This window comes from Armigeres subalbatus, unplaced genomic scaffold (genome assembly GCF_024139115.2).
Source record: "Armigeres subalbatus isolate Guangzhou_Male unplaced genomic scaffold, GZ_Asu_2 Contig1836, whole genome shotgun sequence".
Classification (NCBI taxonomy): Eukaryota; Metazoa; Arthropoda; class Insecta; order Diptera; family Culicidae; genus Armigeres; species Armigeres subalbatus.
The window spans coordinates 132,618-153,931 of record NW_026942657.1 but is presented as its reverse complement, the minus strand read 5'-3'; the positions used below and the strand labels follow the sequence as shown (position 1 = coordinate 153,931).

The 21,314-nt window shown below is 41.3% G+C and overlaps 2 protein-coding genes and 2 long non-coding RNA genes across 5 annotated transcripts; 2 read left to right on the top strand and 2 right to left on the bottom strand.

The window, feature by feature from the left end:
• Nucleotides 1–3,310: 3,310 nt before the first annotated feature.
• LOC134203404 (carbonic anhydrase 1-like) lies at nucleotides 3,311–4,463 on the top strand. Its single transcript, XM_062678277.1, has one exon. It carries the CDS (start codon nucleotides 3,387–3,389, stop codon nucleotides 4,374–4,376), a length of 990 nt encoding a protein of 329 aa, XP_062534261.1. The 5' UTR covers nucleotides 3,311–3,386; the 3' UTR covers nucleotides 4,377–4,463.
• A 138-nt stretch (nucleotides 4,464–4,601) lies between these two features.
• Nucleotides 4,602–5,528, bottom strand: LOC134203405 (uncharacterized). 2 transcript variants are annotated; one of them, XM_062678278.1, is made up of 3 exons: nucleotides 5,384–5,528; nucleotides 5,100–5,321; nucleotides 4,602–5,036 (listed from the first exon to the last, which is right to left on the bottom strand). In XM_062678278.1, coding segments are annotated over exons 1-3 (591 nt in total). In that variant the 5' UTR covers nucleotides 5,385–5,528; the 3' UTR covers nucleotides 4,602–4,668. The 2 variants fall into 2 exon arrangements, with proteins under 2 accessions (XP_062534262.1, XP_062534263.1); XM_062678279.1 differs by having other exon boundaries at nucleotides 5,380–5,500.
• A 12,860-nt stretch (nucleotides 5,529–18,388) lies between these two features.
• Nucleotides 18,389–18,944, top strand: LOC134203399 (uncharacterized). Its single transcript, XR_009977591.1, has 3 exons — nucleotides 18,389–18,454; nucleotides 18,525–18,707; nucleotides 18,836–18,944. It is a non-coding gene; the product is annotated as an uncharacterized LOC134203399 (long non-coding RNA).
• A 713-nt stretch (nucleotides 18,945–19,657) lies between these two features.
• On the bottom strand, nucleotides 19,658–20,475 carry LOC134203391 (uncharacterized). The gene is made up of 3 exons (XR_009977589.1): nucleotides 20,336–20,475; nucleotides 19,892–20,270; nucleotides 19,658–19,830 (listed from the first exon to the last, which is right to left on the bottom strand). It is a non-coding gene; the product is annotated as an uncharacterized LOC134203391 (long non-coding RNA).
• Between the last annotated feature and the right edge of the window lie 839 nt (nucleotides 20,476–21,314).

Genomic DNA, 21,314 nt, shown 5'->3' with positions numbered 1-21,314 from the left:
TATGATATATATATATATGATATATATATGATAAATCTCATTAAAATCCCACTACCACCACTATTTGTGCTACCTCCACTAAGGGTACGGTTACCCTATTCAAACTTACGATTTGAGAAACGTTATCAACAAAATGTAACTTAGAGTTATGAATAGAAAATAATGTTGAGTTAGTTTTTGTATAGAAATAAATGTGATGATTCTAAATGAACTCCTAGACGTTAAAACTAGACGGTCAGAAAAAGCCCAACAAACAATTTTAGCTGAATAAGCTAGTTTTTTAGCTGAAGAAGACTATTTTTGGTTGAATAAGCGCTCTATTAGTTTCCAATGTTTGTTGGGAGCGTAATAAATGTTATTAGTTTAAAATTGTCGGTTTTTCAATAGAAATTATTACCTCACTATAGCTTAACATTTTAAAAATTTCAAAGTGAGATAAATAGATGAATAATGAATGAATGAATAAATAAATGAATGACTTAAATTTTTAAATTTAAATTTTAGAACAATAATTAAAATTAAAATAATAATATTAACAATTATGTTTTAATATATGTAGCATTAAAGAACTAAAGAGGTGATCCAAGGAGCTGACTCTTTTCAATGAGCTGAACGGATCAGATCCGCTTACTGCAATGAGCTGTTTTGCCCATCTCTAGAGGAGTGACGTCAAGCTCGGTGAACTCGGCCATTCGGCTACGGAAAGGTCCGACAGGGACACAGGTAGCATTGGTTCGGCTATCTGCAGCAGACGCCTCCAAGGTAGTCAAGTTAGGGAGCGTCAAGGTGGGATGGTCGGTGTGCCCTGTGAGCATATACGAGCAACCCGAAGTTTGCTTCAAGCGCCTGGAACTGGGGCGTCATGCGGAAAGCTGGGTGTAAAAGCCGGGGTATGGTTTTCAACAGATCCCGTCAATTTATTTGTTTCGCGGATGACATTGGCATTATCGGCCGAATATTTTCAAAGATGGAAGAAACGTGAAGCTACAAAATGATAGACTGGTGGTGAATGCATCGAAGTAAATACTAAGCTAATGGGCGGAACCAAGCGCGATAGGGCTCACCTGGGAAGCAGTGTTACAATATACGGAGATACCTTCGAGGTGGTCGATGAAGTCGTCTGCCTTGGATCCTTGCCAACGGCTGATAATAATGTTAGCCGTAAAAAAAAACAATGGCGCCTCATCTGTGGAAGTCGGGCCTTCTACGGGCTCCAGAAGAAACTGCGGTTAAAAAAGGTTCACACCCGCACTAAATGTGTCATGTACAAAACACTCATAAGACGGATAGTTCTCTACGGACATGAAACCATGCTCGAGGAGGACTTGCAAGGACTTGGAGTATTCGAGAGACGGGTGCCTAGGGCCATATTTGACGGTGTGCAAGAAGACAGTGTGTGGCGGCGAAGGATCAACCACGAGCTCTACGGCGAACCCAGCATACAAAAGGTAACTAAAGCCGGAAGGGTACGATGGGCAGGGCATATCGCAAGAATGCCGGACAGCAACCCTGCAAAGATGGTTTTCGCTTGCATCCCTAAATATTGTTCGATTAAAAATGCTTCTATTTCATACGAAAATATATTGTACCGCTCATAAAATAATGTACTCCTGCGCTTATTTTTAGTCGCAACGAATAAAAACATAACCCCGAAAAAAAGCTACTTTGATATTTTTGAAAAATTTCCGCCACGTGGTGGATTGCGGCGGCGAATGCTTTGATTTATTTATCATCAGACTAAGGCCGGAGTGGCATGTGCTGCACATAAAAGACTTCTCCATTCAGCTCGGTTCATGGCTGTACTTCGCCAACCACGCAGTCTGCGGAGGGTCCGCAAATCGTCCTCCACCTGATCGATCCACCTTGCCCGCTGTGCACCTCGCCTTTTTGTTCCCGTCGGATGGTTGTCGAGAACCATTTTCACCGGATTACTGTCCGACATTCTGGCTACGTGCCCGGCCCACCGCAGTCTTCCGATTTTCGCGGTGTGAACGATGGATGGTTCTCCCAACAGCTAATGCAACTCGTGGTTCATTCGCCTCCTCCACGTACCGTCCGCCATCTGCAACCCACCATAGATGGTACGCAACACTTTCCTTTCGAAAACTCCCAGTGCGCGTTGGTCCTCCACGAGCATCGTCCAGGTCTCGTGTCCGTAGAGAACTACCGGTCTTATAAGCGTTTTGTAGATAGTCAGTTTGGTACGGCGGCGAACTCTATTCGATCGAAGCGTCTTGCGGAGTCCAAAGTACTTACGATTTCCAGCCACTATGCGTCTCCGAATTTCTCTGCTGGTATCGTTATCGGCGGTCACCAGTGAGCCCAAGTACACGAATTCTTCAACCACCTCGATTTCGTCACCACCGATAGAAACTCGTGGTGGGTGGCTCTGATGACCTCTCTTGAGCCTCTTCCTATCATGTACTTCGTCTTCAACGTGTTGATGACTAGTCCAATCCTTTTAGCTTCGCTTTTCAGTCTGATGTAGGCTTCCTCCATCCTTTCAAAGTTACGTGCCATGATATCAATGTCGTCGGCGAAACCAAATAACTGGACGGACTTCGTGAAAATCGTACCACTCGTGTCAATCCCTGCCCTTCGTATTACTCCCTCCAAAGCGATGTTGAATAGCAGACACGAAAGACCATCACCTTGCCGTAACCCTCTACGGGTTTCGAAGGGACTCGAGAATGCCCCTGAAACTCGAACTACGCACATCACCCGATCCATCGTCGCCTTGATCAACCGTATCAGTTTATCCGGAAATCCGTTTTCGTGCATTAGCTGCCATAGCTGGTCCCGATCGATTGTATCATATGCGGCTTTGAAGTCGATAAATAGATGATGTGTGGGCACGTTATTGGGGGCAGCAGGGACTATGTCCAAGGGCTTGACGATCCCTCCCCAGGCCATCTGCGAGTCGTGGCGCCTGCCTAGGATGTGGTGGGGTTTGACAGTGGGCCCTGTTAAACCTCTATAAAAAGCTGCATGTATCCGCAAGTAGGCTCCGCCAAAGCGACCGTGCCGCTCAAAGCGCATAAGCCCAAGTCCTGGTGTTAGGTGGGACGCTAAACAGCCCTGACACGACGGCCCTCCGACGAGACAGGAGGTTTGCGCAGGCCCAATAAGCCGCCTTTAAAAACAACTATTACGAACGACATAACGAATGCTTTGATAACACGTGCTATTTGTACTGCGGATAAATTTTACACATCTATGAGAGCCTTGGAAAATGATCACAAAAGTTGTTATTTTGTTGCAAGAGGTTGCAAGGTACAATACTTATTCACAAAAATGTTGAATTTTGATTTCTCCAACAAAGGAAGCCAGGGAATTCGCTTTACTTCAAATTTAGAAGTTCAAAATTTCCCACTCTCTGAAATAAAATGTCCCTTCGGAAAGACTCGAACGAATCATCTCTGACAAGTGACAAATCATCCGAAACCGAATCCACACCAGATAGGGAACCATCGAATTTGCTATTAGATAATATAGCTGCAAAGGAATCTTCTCTGCCATCGCCTATCGATATCAACATCAATAGCTCTGAAAAGCTCACATTACCGGAATTGCTGTGGCATGGCTACGACACGCTTCCAAGCAAAATCAAGTTAACCAATACCGGTGAAACGGTGATTCTCAGTGCCAAGTGGCCGGACAACGCAATACCCTATCTGGAGGGAGGTCCTCTGGCAGGCCGTTACGTCTTCTCTCAACTCCATTTCCATTGGGGCAACACAGCAGTTGATGGAAGTGCTCACACCATAGACAACGCTCACCTTCCACTGGAGGTGCACGTGATCCATTTCAACAATGAGTACGAAACTCAGCAGGAAGCATTGGAACACGTCGGTGGGGTTATTTCCTTGGTTTACTTCTACAATCTAAAATCCGCGCCGAATAAGTACATCCAATCGGTGATCGAAAACTTAAAGGAAATAGTGTTTCCCGATACGGTGTTCAAGCCAAACCTTTTTCCAATCCTTGACCTGTTTCATACCTTCACCAACGATTATTTCCTCTACTGGGGATCAACGCGTACCACATCGCACAGTCATCCAATCCAATGGTTGATATCCCGAACACAGGAATGCATCGACTTTCAACAGTTGACCCAATTCCGGCAGCTGCTGGACCAAAGAATGCGAGTTATTCAGCACGAACCCGATCCTGTAGCTGTCCTTGGGGATAGGCATTTGTTCCACGTAAACCCTCTGACACAGTGTTGCAATTCAACGCTCTCGGTGTTGCCACACTCAAAATATCGGAACGACCGTTGGCTGGTAGATCGAATGAACATCGACATCGGAGCACCTGGCGGATGCAGGCAGTTCATTGAAGCATTGAGGAAGGAGATGGAAGAAAAATCTGATTGACTTTTTTTTGCCAAATCTGTAAGTTATAATAAATCAGTTGAACAAATCAGACATATAATAAGACAATTTCTTACACTGTTTTTAGAAACTATCGTCAAATTATTGAGTATCTTAACACAGTAACATATTAACCTATTTCTATTTTCTAGCTTTTACCATTAACGATTACTCTTTAGGGTTACTTCGTACCGCTTTTCTCAATGATCAATTCAAAACACCACTTAATAGAAAATTATAAAATTTATTCAGCTGGCAAAGTGTATGCGTAAGCTTGATCTTACTTGGTCATCTTTTACCTGTTCTTCACGATTAGCTTTCCAGCCTTGCAAGCTTTAACCACCTCATCATTCGTGAAATCCATTTCCACTTCCCGCACGGTTCCAAGTCTGTTGTTCTCGATGATCAATGCCTGTTGCGGATTTTGATCCTGCCGTTCCTTCACCATTTCCGTTATATCGTACTCGTAGCTGTCGTCGCTTTCGTCTTCGATCAGCTCCGTTGGAGCCGAATAGTCGAACTGTCTTCGGGAGGGATCGCAAGGCACATCTACGAACGCCTGCTTTGGCGCATACCGTGGTATATGACTGGCCGACTCCGGGTCCAAATACAAACTGGGAACCCAATCTACGTGGCCGTCTTCATTGAGCTTGGCGCTTTGACCTACAGGGGCGGTATGATGGTTGCCTCAAGCATTAAATTGAAAAATAAAGATCTTTGCCTCACCTGTAACAAAATGAAGGGAACACACGACATGATAATCGAAACGTTTGTGATCGACTAGTCCAAGCACTTTGCACCACTTTTTCCGCCGGGTAGTGGAGAGTATTTCAAATGTTTTGGTCCGCTTATCAATTTTAGGGAAGTGGAAAAACTTGATCGAGTTTGGGAAGTTGCTCTTCGGTTTCGCTCTACTTTTACAGCCGCGCACGATGCAAGTTCTGGTCACTGGAAATAGATTGTAGATTATGAAATTCAATGCAACGCTAATGTTGATCCAAGGTACTTACTTCTGACGTAAATAAAAGTAAGAAAATGTGTGATTTGGACGATTAAAATACTAAAAACTTTTCAATTTGCTTCGTTTCGGCAGAATGTAAACATAAACAATCAGCTGCTTGACTGTTTAATGAATTTGATGAACGCAAGAACGCATCATTTCACAAATACCAACACAAAAGCACGCTAATCAAATTTGGTTTGGCATTTTTATTACATTTGTCACCTTTTTTAACGAATCGAAAGCCTCAGTAAATATTGAATATTAGTTTAAATATGTTAACTTAACTAATCAACCAGCTTTATCCATATTAGTGGAATTCATGGGTAAATTTCCTGGGTTTTCTACACGAAAAATAGAATATCCCGCACTAATTTAAATATTAGAATCTTATTCTTTGCATTAGGTACATTTGAAGTCGAACGATTTATCGTGTTAGAATGAATCGTTTCGACGCATGTGTGGGATGAAAGAGAGAGCCGAGAGAATTTTGTTTCCATTTCTCATCGCGCCAAACCAGTGAATCATGTTCATCGGACGAGACAGAGACGATGGTATTATATAGAGACACGCGGAGAGAATAAAAGCAATTCTGGCTTCACGGCCAGCAGACAAAAAAATTCTGTGCGATCGGCAACATAAAAAATTGTGAGAACTTGAAGTGACTCTCAGTGTGAGCAGTTATTTCGCTTGCTCCAACTACATATTTTCTCTTGTTTAGCACCATTTCCTTATATTCAACAGTAAATATGATTAAATACCATATATAAATTTGCTATGAGAACTCTGAAAACATCTTCATTCACTGAACTTTTCAAACTTTTTTATAATTTCTATAATGTTGATTACAATACCTATCTTGCATTTAGTACCGATTGGAAATGTTTGTTTACTTTGCTCGTTTGGTACCGCATTCGACGGTTCGTTTGGTACTTTCGGCTTCACTGTTTGCGGGTCTCTATCTATAAACAACGTCTCTGGGACGAGACAAAACAGCTGCAGCTACACTGAACCCAAATCCCATCCTTATATCGACTGAATTGTAATATCCGCGAACGATAAAACATATCCCCTTTTTTCATATGAAAGAAAAGAGTGACTGCTACGTCTATGAATGATTGAATAAAGTATCATCTAAATATCAGATGATTTTCATACCATCATCAACAAGTTATGCACTTCATAATTGGATTGCTCAATAGCAGCAGTACATCATCCGATAACCTTATGATTTTTGTTATGATTCTACCCGTTAACGATAATCATTCGATTTTGATATGCATTTTCGTACTACTACTGATTGACTTATCACTATAGATTGTCGCCGTTCTCGTGTTGTTTTCCGCAAAAGATTTGCGTTGTTCCTATTAGTTTCATCACAGATAACAGATATTTAAGCTAGAACAAATTTTATTGAAAATCTCGTGTAAACTTTTGAATTGATATACGTTGGCGCACTACTGCCATCTACTCAACTGATTGCGGCAGTACATACGGACGCAGCTGATTAGCAACCGTCGAACGCAGTCAATGCATTTGACAGCCGCATTCGGGCTGCGCTTTCTATAACAATGATCCTTGCGCCATCTCCAATCGATTGCCAAACGAGTTCCAATTTAAAATACATTTGAATTAACGGTTGCGGATATTTACACACGTATCGGATGCCAGCCTCAATATCTGTTATCTGTGGTTTCATCGTGCCACGCACTTCAGATCTGTTCTCTTATGCGGTATTTATTTAATACGAATGTTTTAAGGTACGCAGTGGAAGGTTTTTAGTTTATGTAAATTCGTTTACTTCCGTTATTGTGGTGAGTACATGATTTATTTCTTATAAATTGAATATATCGGCCATATCGACATAGTCGGATATTGAACGGAATACTGAAGTTCTTTCTTTTGTCTGTTTTTTTTACAGTTTTTCATAAATCATTCGGATGCTAAATATTGAGCTGCTCAGGAAAAACAGTAGTTAAAATCAGCAAAATTCACGCCCGAGAATGCTGCCATAAACTTCTGCATAAGCACCAGAAAGGTCCGTGGGTGTTCCGGTATTTATCCGTCAGCAATATTCCGATGGAAAATTCGCAGAGCAACATCGACAAGAATGCTTTAAATTAAAATTAATGTGGTAAATTACAGTATGTCAATATGAATTGAAATAAAAACTATAACATAAAATGAAGTAAAATTGGTATTTATTCATTTTTTTTTCAAGAAACAATCATTTTATTGTCATTCCATTATCTACCAAATTTCATTCTTGTGTGATATGAATTATTATTATTATTTATTCAGACTAAGGCCGAAGTGGCCTGTGCGGTATATAAGAGTCTTCACCATTCGGCTCGGTCCATGCCTACACGTCGCCAACCACGCAGTCTACGGAGGGTCCGCAAGTCATCTTCCACCTGATCGATCCACCTTGCCCGCTGCGCACCTCGCCTTCTTGTGCCCGTCGGATCGTTGTCGAGAACCATTTTCACCGGGTTACTGTCCGACATTCTGGCTACGTGCCCGGCCCATCGCAGTCGTCCGATTTTCGCGGTGTGAACGATGGATGGTTCTCCCAACAGCTGATGCAATTCGTGGTTCATTCGCCTCCTCCACGTACCGTCCGCCATCTGCACCCCACCATAGATGGTACGCAGCACTTTCCTTTCGAAAACTCCAAGTGCGCGTTGGTCCTCCACGAGCATCGTCCAGGTCTCGTGTCCGTAGAGGACTACCGGTCTAATTAGCGTTTTGTAGATTGTCCGTTTGGTACGGCGGCGAACTCTATTCGATCGGAGCGTCTTGCGGAGTCCAAAGTACGTACGATTTCCAGCCACTATGCGTCTCCGAATTTCTCTGCTGGTGTCATTTTCGGCAGTCACCAGTGAGCCCAAGTACACAAATTCTTCTACCACCTCGATTTCGTCACCACCGATGCAAACTCGTGGTGGGTGGCTCACATTGTCTTCTCTTGAACCTCTTCCTATCATGTACTTCGTCTTCGACGTGTTGATGACTAGTCCGATCCGCTTAGCTTCCCTCTTCAGTCTGATGTAGGCTTCCTCCATCTTCTCAAAGTTACGTGCTATAATATCTATGTCGTCGGCGAAACCAAATAGCTGGACGGACTTATTGAAAATTGTACCACTCGTGTTAATCCCTGCTCTTCGTATTACACCTTCCAAAGCGATGTTGAATAGCAAACACGAAAGACCATCACCTTGCCGTAACCCTCTGCGGGTTTCGAAGGGACTCGAGAATGCCCCTGAAACTCGAACTACGCACATCACCCGATCCATCGTCGCTTTGATCAACCGTGTCAGTTTATCCGGAAAACCGTGTTCGTGCATTAGCTGCCATAGCTGGTCCCGATCGATTGTATCATATGCGGCTTTGAAGTCGATGAATAGATGATGTGTGGGCACGTTGTATTCGCGGCATTTCTGCAGTACTTGGCGAATGGCAAACACCTGGTCCGTGGTGGAGCGTTCGCCCATAAAACCCGCCTGGTACTGCCCACGAACTCCCTTGCAGTTGGTACTAGTCGACGGCATAAAATTTGGGAGAGTACCTTGTAGGCGGCGTTCAGCAATGTGATTGCGCGGTAGTTGCTACAATCCAGCTTATCGCCCTTTTGTAGATGGGACACACGACACCTTCCATCCACTCCTGCGGCAAAACTTCCTCCTCCCAGATCTTGGTAATGACCCAGTGCAGCGCTCTAGCCAGTGCCTCACCACCGTGTTTAAATAGCTCTCCTGGTAGTTGGTCAACCCCAGGGCTTTGTTGTTCTTGAGCCGGCCAATCTTCTCCTGGATTTCCTGGAGATCCGGAGCCGGTAGAATTATGTCCTGCGCGCGTTCTCCCAGGTCCATCACCATACCGCCATCTTCGTCTGCCACATCGCCATTCAGGTGTTCTTCGTAGTGCTGCCGCCATCTTTGGATCACCTCACGCTCGTTCGTAAGAAGTTTCCCGTTCATGTCCTTACACATATCGGGCTGTGGCACGTGGCCCTTACGTGAACGGTTTAACTTCTCATAGAACTTTCGTGTGTTATTAGCGCGGTACAGTTGCTCCGTTTCTTCACGGTCTCGATCTTCCTGCTGGCGCTTTTTCCTCCGGAACATCGAGTTTTGTCTGTTCCGCGCCTGTTTATATCGTGCCTCGTTCGCCCTCGTGCGGTGTTGCAGCAATCTCGCCCATGCTGCATTCTTCTCTTCCACTAACTGCTCACATTCGGCGTCATACCAGTCGTTTCTCTGATCCGGGGCACCGTGCCCAAGTGCAGCGGTTGCGGTGCTACCAATGGCGGATCGAATATCTCCAGGCATCTTCAAGAGATGCTGCGCCTAGCTGCTCTTCCGTTGGAAGTGCCACTTCCAGCTGCTGCGCGTATTCTTGGGCTGAGTCTACAGTCTTGTAGCCGCCCAATGTTAAGCCGCGGCGTCCGACTTCGACGCGTGTTGTACACCGTCGAGAGTTTTGAGCGTAGACATACTGCAACGAGGTAGTGGTCGGATTCAATATTCGCAGTGCGGTAAGTGCGGACGTTCGTGATGTCGGAGAAGAATTTACCGTCGATTAAAACGTGGTCGATTTGGTTTTCCGTTTCTTGGTTAGGTGATCTCCATGTGGCCTTGTGGATATTTTTGCGGGGAAGAAGGTGCTTCGAACTACCATTCCGCGGAAGGCTGCGAAGTTTATCCATCTTTGCCCGTTGTCATTCGATACGGTGTGCAGACTATCCGGTCCGATGACCGGTCTATACATTTCCTCCCTTCCTACCTGTGTGTTCATGTCACCGATGACGATTTTAACGTCCCGCAGTGGGCATCCATCGTATGTCTGCTCCAGCTGTGCGTAGAACGCTTCTTTCTCGTCGTCGGGTCTCCCTTCGTGTGGGCAGTGCACGTTGATGATGCTATAGTTGAAGAAACGGCCTTTAATCCTCAGCTTGCACATCCTTGCGTTGATTGGCTGCCACCCAATCACGCGTTGGCGCATCTTACCCAGCACTATGAAGCCGGTTCCCAGCTCGTTGGTGGTGCCACAGTTTTGGTATAAGGTAGCCGCTCGATGCCCGCTTTTCCACACTTTCTGTCCTGTCCAGCAAATCTCCTGCAGCGCCACGACGTCGAAGTTGCGGGGATGTAATTCATCGTAGATCATCCTGTCGCAACCTGCGAAACCTAGCGACTTGCAATTCCATGTTCCAAGCTTCCAATCGTGATCCTGTATTCGTCGCCTAGGTCTTTGCCGATTATATCGAGTCGCATTATCTCTTATATTGTTCGTAATGATTGGTTTTCTAGGCGGCTTATTGGGCCTGCGCAAACCTCCTGTCTCGTCGGAGGGCTGTTTAGCGTCCCACCTAACACCAGGACTTGGGCTTGTGCGCTTTGAGCGGCACACGGTCGTTTTGGTGGAGCCTACTTGCGGATACATGCAGCTTTTTATAGAGGTTTAACAGGGCCCACTGTCAAACCCCACCACATCCTAGGCAAGCCCCACAACTCGCAGATGGCCTGGGGAGGGATCGTCAAGCCCTTGGACATAGTCCCTGCTGCCCGTGTGATATGAATGCAACCTTTTTTTTCGATAGACAACCTTCTTGATTTAAAACGCATTGCATACGGTTTTGAAAAACTAGTCATCTCGTTTTCGGATGACACTCATACGGGTTCACTTCATTTGACGACGAATCAACCATAAGCGAATCATCCGAAAACCGTATGCTTTTCGTTAAAGGGCGCGTGCATATCAGTGCTCAGACCAGCCCGGTGGCATCCCTATCTCACACAATAGGTTTGTTTTGCAGCCAACATTGCGCGACCGTATCCCACTGACAGTTCTGTATCCTAATGAGAATCAAATGTGATGCTTGTAAACAAAACACATACCATCATGAATTTTACACTGAGATGTTGGCTACAGAAACATGGCGTCGTGCCAGGTGGCTGGCTCAGACACTGAAGAGATGAATCTTTGGCTCAGTGTACATGGAACTCTCAGGCTGTAAAAGAGGCTGATAGGGTAACGGTACCATTAGTGGAGGTATTAGTAGATCTACAAAAGAAAATATTTTTTTTAAATTGATGATTATGGAAAATTTACAGCTTTAATATCTTAGTCAATAGATAAACTAAAAAAATTGCTTGAAAAAATGAGATAGATGTCATTTAACATAAAAAATTACCAAATATTGCTTGCACCACTATGGGTACACTGTTCCTTTAGTGGCGGTAAAAAATAATTTTGGTTCCCATAGTGGTGCTATCCATTGGTTTCTTATGAGTGTTGCAGGTTTGTTCCGCGAGTCATGTAATAATCATGGAGAAGGACTTTTCTTTTAGTTCAGTATCCCTACTATGGTGTAAAAAAAGTTTTCAGTTCAAAATTTGAAAATCCGTGTAATATCAATCCGTGTAAAGTTTTATGATTTCTCGACGAATCATGCAAAATTGAGCAACTTTGCAAAAATTTTGCATGAGATTTTTTTTACACGGCCGTGTAAAAAAAATCTGTGTAAAAACAGAATCGGGTGTATTCTCGATCACGTCTTAAATAGCTTACACAATCTACATGCTGTATTTGGTAGAAAAGAGACAACTGGAGTGACACTTGTAAAAAGTGCTCATCTTACAATTTTGGTGCCCAGTGGTCTTACCCGTAATGTGTTGGGCTAGACCTTACGTTAGAACGAAAGAGGTAAGAAAGAGAATTCTATAACTGTGGCTCAGGCGCCGCATATGGTGCAATGCACCGAGTTCATCATTGACGTTTGAGATGGGCGCTGTTTACTTAGAATGAATACTTTTTCATTCATCGAGTTCATGCAAGTGTTCATTTTTAGTAAACAGCGCCCGTCTCAAACGTCATTGTGTTCATTCGGTGCATTGGACCATGGTTGCAATTTCATAGCTTGCATTTTGGAGTGCATTGATCGAAATGAGTAATTTGAGTATATGATTTATTGACTTGAAGCATGTTACGTATCAGTGGTTCTCAAGTACCATGACATGAGACTCGCCACTATTGGTACAGTTGCACCACTATAGGTGCAAGGGAGTCAATTTTGTTAAAGAAAATCATTGTTTTTAATAGTTTTTCAGGTGAAATATTAAGATAAGTTGCATTTAACAAGATATTTGAAGCACGGCGCATCAACTGAAACCATCGTAAAGTGTATAAATATGATAAATCTCATTAAAACTAGTTGGTGCCTGGGACGGGACAAGCAAAGACGCTGCTTCTTTTTCCTTGTTTTGACACTTGTTCTACTTTTTATCACAGTTGATCAACGGTTCTCAACTGTTTCCTTGACTGTTTCACCTAAGCCCCGAGTGGACTCTTCTGAGCACAATAAAATTGTTTGCAATTTGCGGATTTGTAAACTTGTTTTCGTAATGATTTCTATATCGGGAATAAAACACATATTCATAATTGCTCAATATTGAGCTGTCCGGCTATTTTTGAATACTTTTCAAAGTGAAAAAGTACTCGTAAAACAAAATCACACGAAATACTTTATGAGGGATACCAATACTTTCACACTAAAGATGCTGTCTGACAGTTCGTGACACCGATTGCCTGGTAGCAGATGGGGTTACATTTTTTTTCTCTTTGCAAGTCCCATCCCAGGTTGGTGCTACCTCCACTAAGGGTACGGTTACCCTAATTATTAACATGTTAGTCATAGAATAAAGCCAGCAATCGGCCATTTTGTAAACCATGTCCTTTTCCAATATTTTTTCAAGAGCACGAGAAGAAAGAACCATAACGCGTATGGGCCTGAAATAATGGTTAGTTAGTTATGCTGTTAGGTTGCTTAGTTATGCTGAACAATCATAATTTGAGTTTCGGCACTGTACGCAAACTATTACCACAGACAAACAGACATAACACATTGAACATTTACTTATCAAATTCATCGTCGTTCAAACACTAACGACATCTGTTGATTTCAGTTAATTGGGTAAATCACGATCCAGATGGCGGTAGTGAGCAAACGTCAAACTCTACCAAATCCGATGCGCGCGCCCCTAGTGATCGATTGGCCAACTAATATTATTTGAATTGACTAGTAAATCAGTGAACGATGGAAATTTGACGAGTGTTATGTCTGTTTGTCTGTGCTATTACGCCAGATTAGGGCTTTTGGAAATATATGTAGATAAACGTGTGGTGAATTTGAAATTCACCACGGGTTTCATTGTATAATCCAGCCCGGTGGCATCCCTATCTCACACAATAGGTTTGTTTTGCAGCCAACATTGCGCGACCGTATCCCACTGACAGTTCTGTATCCTAATGAGAATCAAATGTGATGCTTGTAAACAAAACACATACCATCATGAATTTTACACTGAGATGTTGGCTACAGAAACATGGCGTCGTGCCAGGTGGCTGGTATAATCACCTTAAAGCGGAGAAAGAAAATTGAATGTATCTCGCGTAACATTTGAAAAGGGCCTACAGCCAAAACGTAAACATTGAGAAAATGCTGTTCGAAAAAAATGCATCACAATTTCTATTCCTATTTCCCAGATTTATGATATTTTAGGCAGCAAAAACTCCTAAAAGCACATAATCAACACTATCTATCCATCCATAACCTTAATTGCATCGAAAACATGCAAAAATGTGTCGAAATCGTTAAAATAAAACTTTAAGTCTATTTTCATTTGTTTCTCCGGAATAGGCCTTCTTGATAAGTCATTCTGTATTTGTTTGTCATTCATAGACCCTTTGTTTACGGCATTTTTCGAAAGTAAACACGGGATAAGGCTTTTCGGGAGGGGAAATTTTCTTTCTCCGAGGTCGGGTCGATGACGGTTCGGAAAAAATACCCGTTATCGGCCCGAAGTTGGAGAAGGCTTATCCCAGACAGAAAAAAACGAGTAGCTTGGCCGTTTTTTAGGGTGGGCCTACACTTATTTTGAACACGTTGAAGGCCCAATCAAAAATTAGTTTTTTCTAAGTAATTTAATTGAAGATGCGGAACATTTTTATACTATTAGTAGCTATTAGGGGATACTATCGAAGAGTGTTAAAATTGAATTTGTTTACTTTACATTGTAGGCCCTAATCAATTGTTAAGCGAGGTATGAGGATGGCATCAGGTAATGCTGTTTATCATGATATTTATGATCATAAATGGCCTAACTTGACTATTATAGGCTATAACTTGGCCGTTTGAAACTTATAGTACACGCAAAAAAACTTGCGGTCGAAACTACCATTCCGAGGGTTAATTTAAGTATACGCACCGACGATTTTCAGCAGACAACAAACCCGTTTGATTTTACCATGCGCGCAGTAAAAATCAACTGTGGAATGTTGTTACATGAACTGAATCAGTGATCAATTTGTCCGAATGCATGGTTAATTTAACTGAAAATTTGTGGTTGTTTTAAAAACATGGCGTAGTCTACAAAATAGTAATTGTTACCATGGAATTTTTTTATGTGTACCGGTACCTTGGCTGCTAGGTCCAAGCAAACTAGGTACATGTTGATCACAAACTAAAACAAACTAGATGTTGGTCACGCGAACAGCTAGGGTATCTGTTCCATAATAACATGCTTCTATATAAATAACATTCCCAAAACAGGCAATTTAGGCTCAATTTGTGTCGCGTTTTGTTGTAAACGAGCTCGGTGGTCTAGTGGCTACCGCTTCTGCCATATAAGCAGAAGGTCGTGGGTTCAATTCCAGGCTCGTCCCTTTCCTACTTTGTATTTCAATCTTAGTTCTTTCTGTATTTCTCGTTCTACCTAAACGATTCCTACTGTTATAACCTTCCACACAATCTCAAAACCTCCCGTGGCACCTATGAGAGGTCGTGGAGATCTCTGCATCATTCTTAAGTAGGTGTCCAACTAACCATCCTTTCCCTTCCTCAGCACTCGTTGGCCAGGACAGATCTAGACTATTGGAGAGTGCAATGCTTCCATCTAAGAGATAGTGATTAGTCCCAAATCAATATCTGAGGTAACGGTTGAAAGTAATGCTACTCTCATACAATAGTCTTGGCTAGTACCACCTACGAATTTATGCGAATTGCTCAATGCTAATGCTAATTTGTGTCGCGTTTTGTTGTAAATATTTGTTTCCGAATGGTATTGATGGGCACACGGTATGAATTCAAGGAGCAGTTCCCCTAGACTTATGCAGGGGTTCATCGAATTCACTCACCCGATGGATTTTGACATTTGAGCGGGTCGTCTTCTCGAACAAAAGTTCATTTTGCGTTCATTATACGACCCGCTCAAACGTCATAATTTCTTGGGGGAGTTCATTTTGCGTTAGTCTATAAGCAGACCCCACACGAGGCATATATTGACAATACTTTTTTCGTCAAACTTTTCATCAAACTTTTCTTCAATATTTTCACTGATTAGCCGGCATGGCCGTAGCTGAAGAAAAACTCATTTTTTTCTTGAACTAATACGAATCAAATAGCGGTATAACGCACAAAACACGCACACACTCAACCGTCATCGACTCCTGTGGGCAAACTGCGGGGGGAGATGAGGGGAAATATTGAAAGGAATATCAAACTTTTCTGATTTCCCTCAATATTTACTTCAATATTTTGGGTTCACACTCACACCATCAATCTTTTTCTTCAATAATCAAGAGTTTGTCAAACTTTTTCCGTCGTGTGGGGTCTGCTATAAGGACGTTAGGCATGAGTACGTTATTCATAAAGGATGTTAAGCATAAAATGCCCCAAAAACACCCCACGACATAAAGAAGGCATTATGCCTAACGTCATAGACCCAGCATTCTCATATTTTTGCATCAACACATTTTCTAAACAAGTTTTCGTAAGAAGTTCTAAAGGATTTCCTGAAATAATTCCCAAACATGTTTCCGGAACATTTCCTTAAGAAGTGTTCTTACACTCACAAAAAACTCCTCATTATATTCATGAGTTCACACATGGATTTTTGCAATGGGGGTAGCGAAATGGATTCCATATTTTTGACACATATATTCCATGCGCCCACATGCATTCTATCAGTGTTCCCACATACTATCCATGTGGGTCATAGTATCCATGTGTGAATTTGTATGCAATTAATTATGTGCCAACGCATGATATGCATATTTTAAAATACATGGATTTTTGCCATAAAGTATGTGTCGATTTTCCTGAGTGTAAGTTTCTAAGTAACAGCTGAAATAAAATTTAAAGCGATTTTCGATAATATTTAAAAAAATCCTAAATTTTCAAAGAAATTCCTAAAAAAATCAGAATAATATGTGAACAAACACCTGAAGGAATTAAAAAAATCGTAAAGAAATCGCCAAATGCATCCCTAAAGGAATTTCCGAAACAATTCCTTGAGATGTTTTCTAAAGTTTTAGCAAAGAAATTTTCATATTAAATCCTGGAGGAAGTTCTGAAGCAATTTTTAAAATCCGGAAGATTTTCCGATGGAATCTATGGAGAAATTTTCAAAGGTATACCTGGAGGAATTTCCTATGTGATTCCTGAAGGAATTTTGATTGAATGGCTGAAGCAATTTCTGGGTGAACTTGCGAAGAAATTCCTGGAGGAATTTCTTAAGTAATTTACAACATTGTTTTGTGAAGCCACCAAAATATTCTTTAAAATCATATTTTTCGCAATATTCGCTTTTTTGAATTGATCATTTCGCTGCTAAAATCTATATATGGCACGTTTGTTTTTGCCTGGAAATTAATGTAAAACACCTGGAAAAACCTGGAAAAATCAGGGAATTTTCTTTTTATAGATGAATAGACACCCTGTATAGGTTAATGGGTCTCGTACAATCTTTAAGAGCATTTTTACTGTTAGATTTAGTTTTAACGCTATTGCCAATTGCTACAGCCATTATGCTGATTTGTATTTTCCGTCGGAAATACATTTTTTTAGTCAAGTTCACACGTGATCCAATTACAATTATGCAGCATTTATTTCCATTTCTGATAATAAAATCTATAAATCGAAATCATTGGATGATGACTAGGGTGTCCCAAAATCACTATGTTCGAAAAGTCATGGTGGTCAAACCTTTTATAAAAGATAATCGCATCTACAAAAATCCAAAAAATACAATCGATTCTCTACATCTCGATGTTCTTTATCTCGATCTGTGTAGAAGTCTCATCTCGAAGTGTTCACCCAACCAGCAGATGGCAGATTTTTATACAGTTCTGCATAAGAACCTCACAGAAACTGTATAATAATTGGGCATATACAATTTCGGAAGATTTTAATACAATTATTGTATTGAAATAATACAGATTTGTATTATTTTAATACAATATCTGTATAAGAAGCTTACAGAATTGTATACGCCCAGATTTTATACAATAATTGTCAGATTTGTTTTTTGGGTTTTCTGATCATGTTTTGTTCTGGATTTACTCTCCTTATGTCGATATGTTCAAATTTTCAGGCTACTAGACAATACCAAGCAGATTAACAAAAACCCAGATTAATCCACCTAGGATAAAGGATCCCCATTGAAATCTTGTGACATGCACAGAGAAAACAAAAATGGTTTTCATAAATGTTTTACACTTTACATTTAAAAGTTGATTTGTTTTCCTAAAATTAAAAGTTCTTTTTTTACTTTGGAAGTTATATTTTCAATTTGAAAGTGTTTTTTTCTGCACTCAGTGTAAATTTAAAAGTTTTTCTTTCAGTGTAAGAAATATAGAAATGTCAAATCCACAAAAAAATGTTTGTGCGAAAGTAGCCATCAAAACAGAGTGCAAAACAAAATCAAAATTCGCCCCACTGCAAAATTAGTTTAAAATGTCCGCAGCGCAGGTGCTAATTTTTATTTTCGGATTGCTAAGAAAGACTACATTGAACATATTGAACGAAAGGTAGGTTCTGAAGAAGGTTCAGCCACAGTTTCTAAAAATTGCGATAAATAATGTTTTCTTTGTCTTTATTAATTTCACCAGCCTATTGGAAACGACTCATTCGTACCGCAGTTTGCCGTCTCCCGCCATGATCACCACCTAACGGTTTTCTCCCTGCCGCAAAACTCAAGTGTATGCTGAATCGGAAGTTCCATGCTACGATAAACCGAAGGTAAGTGGTCACTTCCACGGCAATAATCTGAGGTGTTTTGTGTTTTATTCTCAAATTTTTGTGTTTGCAGTGACCCGCAGTGATTACCTCTACGAGGAATGTCGATCTCATTGAAGCTTTCCTTTTTCTTGTTGGACCATCTAATCGAAAAAATGAGTCCTGAAAAAAATGGTTCCTGAAAGACCAGCTTGTACTGTGGAACGGGAATTTGACCATCCTTGACCTGAACCTGGATGTTCATCAGCGTTGAACAGTAAGAACATGTTCTTACTTAAAACAATATTACGCAAATTTCCAATGTTACTGCATTTGCCATTTGCACAAAAACAACTTATGTATGACGTGTACCTATTAATTTTGGTTCATTTGAATATATTTTAGTGGAATTGGTGTCGAAAAGTACAAACGGCCAGGCGACTGCAGTGATTCTGAGGAAATCGCGGATCGAGACCATCAGCGTCGGAGGACAGCCAGGAGAGGAATCTCCCGTTTTTCAAAATTGAAAATGATTGGAAATAAAATTCAATATTTCTCCTTTCTTCAAAATTTGTCATGTTTTGATTATTCTAATAAGAATATTACCCATATTACCATTTGAAACAAACAATATCATTCTTTCTTTTTTACTGTGCATATTTTTTCGATTTGACAGTTCTACAGTTTATTTTAAAAGCTTGAACTTTCAATTTTATAGTTTGAAATTACTTTCAAAACGGCAGTTTCTAGACTTTAGTTTTAATTTTTCGCAACTCTCTACGAAAAAGAACCAACGCTACTTTTTAATTTTACCAATGCTTTTTTCAATTATACCAATGATATTTTTTTGTGTGTGGAATTGCAAGTCGCTACTAGCGACAGGATGATCTACACGCTTACTTCAGTTCACCCAAATATGGGTGAAGAATACCTATAATCGCCAAAAAGTGCACATACGTATTTATGGGTAAACTTAAATTTACCTACTTATAGGTAAACTCGTTTCACCCATATTTAGGTTATTTAATACGAGCGTTTTATAGGTGAATTTCACCCATATTTGGGTTATTTTTTCGCGTTTTTTATTTGGGACCTAAAAATATTTTGCGATAAATAAATTATTTACATGTTAATTTTTGTATAATTTATTCAACATGTTTTTTTATTTTATACAATAACAATATCAACATGTAACAGAATAAAAGGCGCTCCACCCTGTTGATAACAAAATAATGGGAATCACGCCACCACTACTATACTGCCGGACATTCCCGATTGATGATCCACTACGCAAAGGATTTCCACGCCTCTACAGATGATGGTTTCGTTTAAGATCCAGATTTTAGTAGATTGGCTGGTACCAAATAAGTGACGATCACATCCCAGACGGAATTGATAAACTGAAAGTAACGAACGCAACAGTTATCCATAGAAAATATTTCCTAGAAAAATTAAGCTTACCTATGAAGAAATAGACACGTCGGGTGCAGCTTCACGATCATGATTTACTTTTCAGATTTCCTCCTTTTTTCTGCGCCGGCCGAATCGGTGTGCTCTCTCGTCAATCCAACCTGTAGCTCCTCTAGCTGCATGCAAACAATCTGGCTCCGGAGAGGATTCGTATTTACGGCATTATCCGTCCACAGCGCTTTCATCATTTTTTTCCTTTCAGGGGCATCGATAGCTCTGCGGGCAAAGAACTCCGGATGAGCTTGCATTCACCGGTCTGGTGCACGTACAGGTCGATAAAATCGTCCGGGTTCGATGCTATCCGGTAACGAGCATCAGGGAAATAAATCGCTGTGTATGTGCAGTTCCGGAAAAATAGCCTCAAGTTAATCTGAAAACAACAAATTTGATCTTTTAATAACATTAATTTTGTCCAGCAAATTTAAACCTACTTACCGATAAAGTAAACAACACCGGTTCCGTATTTCTTCGGCTTCGGCCAAGATCAGTTTCTTTTTGTTTTGCCATCCTCTGTTTGGAAATTATCAAGGAAGAAAATTGATATTTATTGTCAAGCATCAATTCTAAAATGTTTTATTTTTCAACCAAATATGGGTAAATCAAGTTACCCGAGAAGTTACCCATATATAGGTAAATTAATTTTTCTAATAATATTGGTAAACTTTACTAATATTCTTGGTAAATTTCACTCATATTATAGGTATTTTATAAGATACCCAAATATGGGTGAATCAGTTACCTATTTATAGGTGAACTGAACTAAGCGTGTACGATAAATTACATCCCCGACACTTCGACGTCGTGGCGCTGTAGGAAAGCTGCTGGACAGGACAGAAAGTGTGGAAAAGCGGGCATCGAGCGGCTACCTTCTACCAAAGCTGTGGTAACACCAACGAGCTGGGAACCGGCTTCATAGTGCTGGGAAAGATGCGCCAACGCGAGATTGGGTGGCAGCCAATCAACGCAAGGATGTGCAAGCTGAGGATAAAAGGCCGTTTCTTCAACTATAGCATCATCAACGTGCACTGCCTACACGAAGGGAGACCCGACGAAGAAAGAAGCGTTCTATGCACAGCTGGAGCAGACATACGATGGATGCCCACTGCGGGACGTTAAAATCGTCATCGGTGACATGAACGCACAGGTAGGAAGGGAGGAAATGTATAGACCGGTCATCGGACCGGATAGTCTGCATACCGTATCGAACGACAACGACCAACGATGCATAAACTTTGCAGCCTCCCGCGGAATGGTAGTCCGAAGCACTTTCTTCCCCCGCAAGAATATCCACAAGGCCACATGGAAATCACCTAATCAAGTAACGGAAAACCAAATCGACCACGTTCTAATCGACGGTAGATTCTTCTCCGACATCACGAACGTACGCACTTACCGCAGTGCGAATATTGAATCC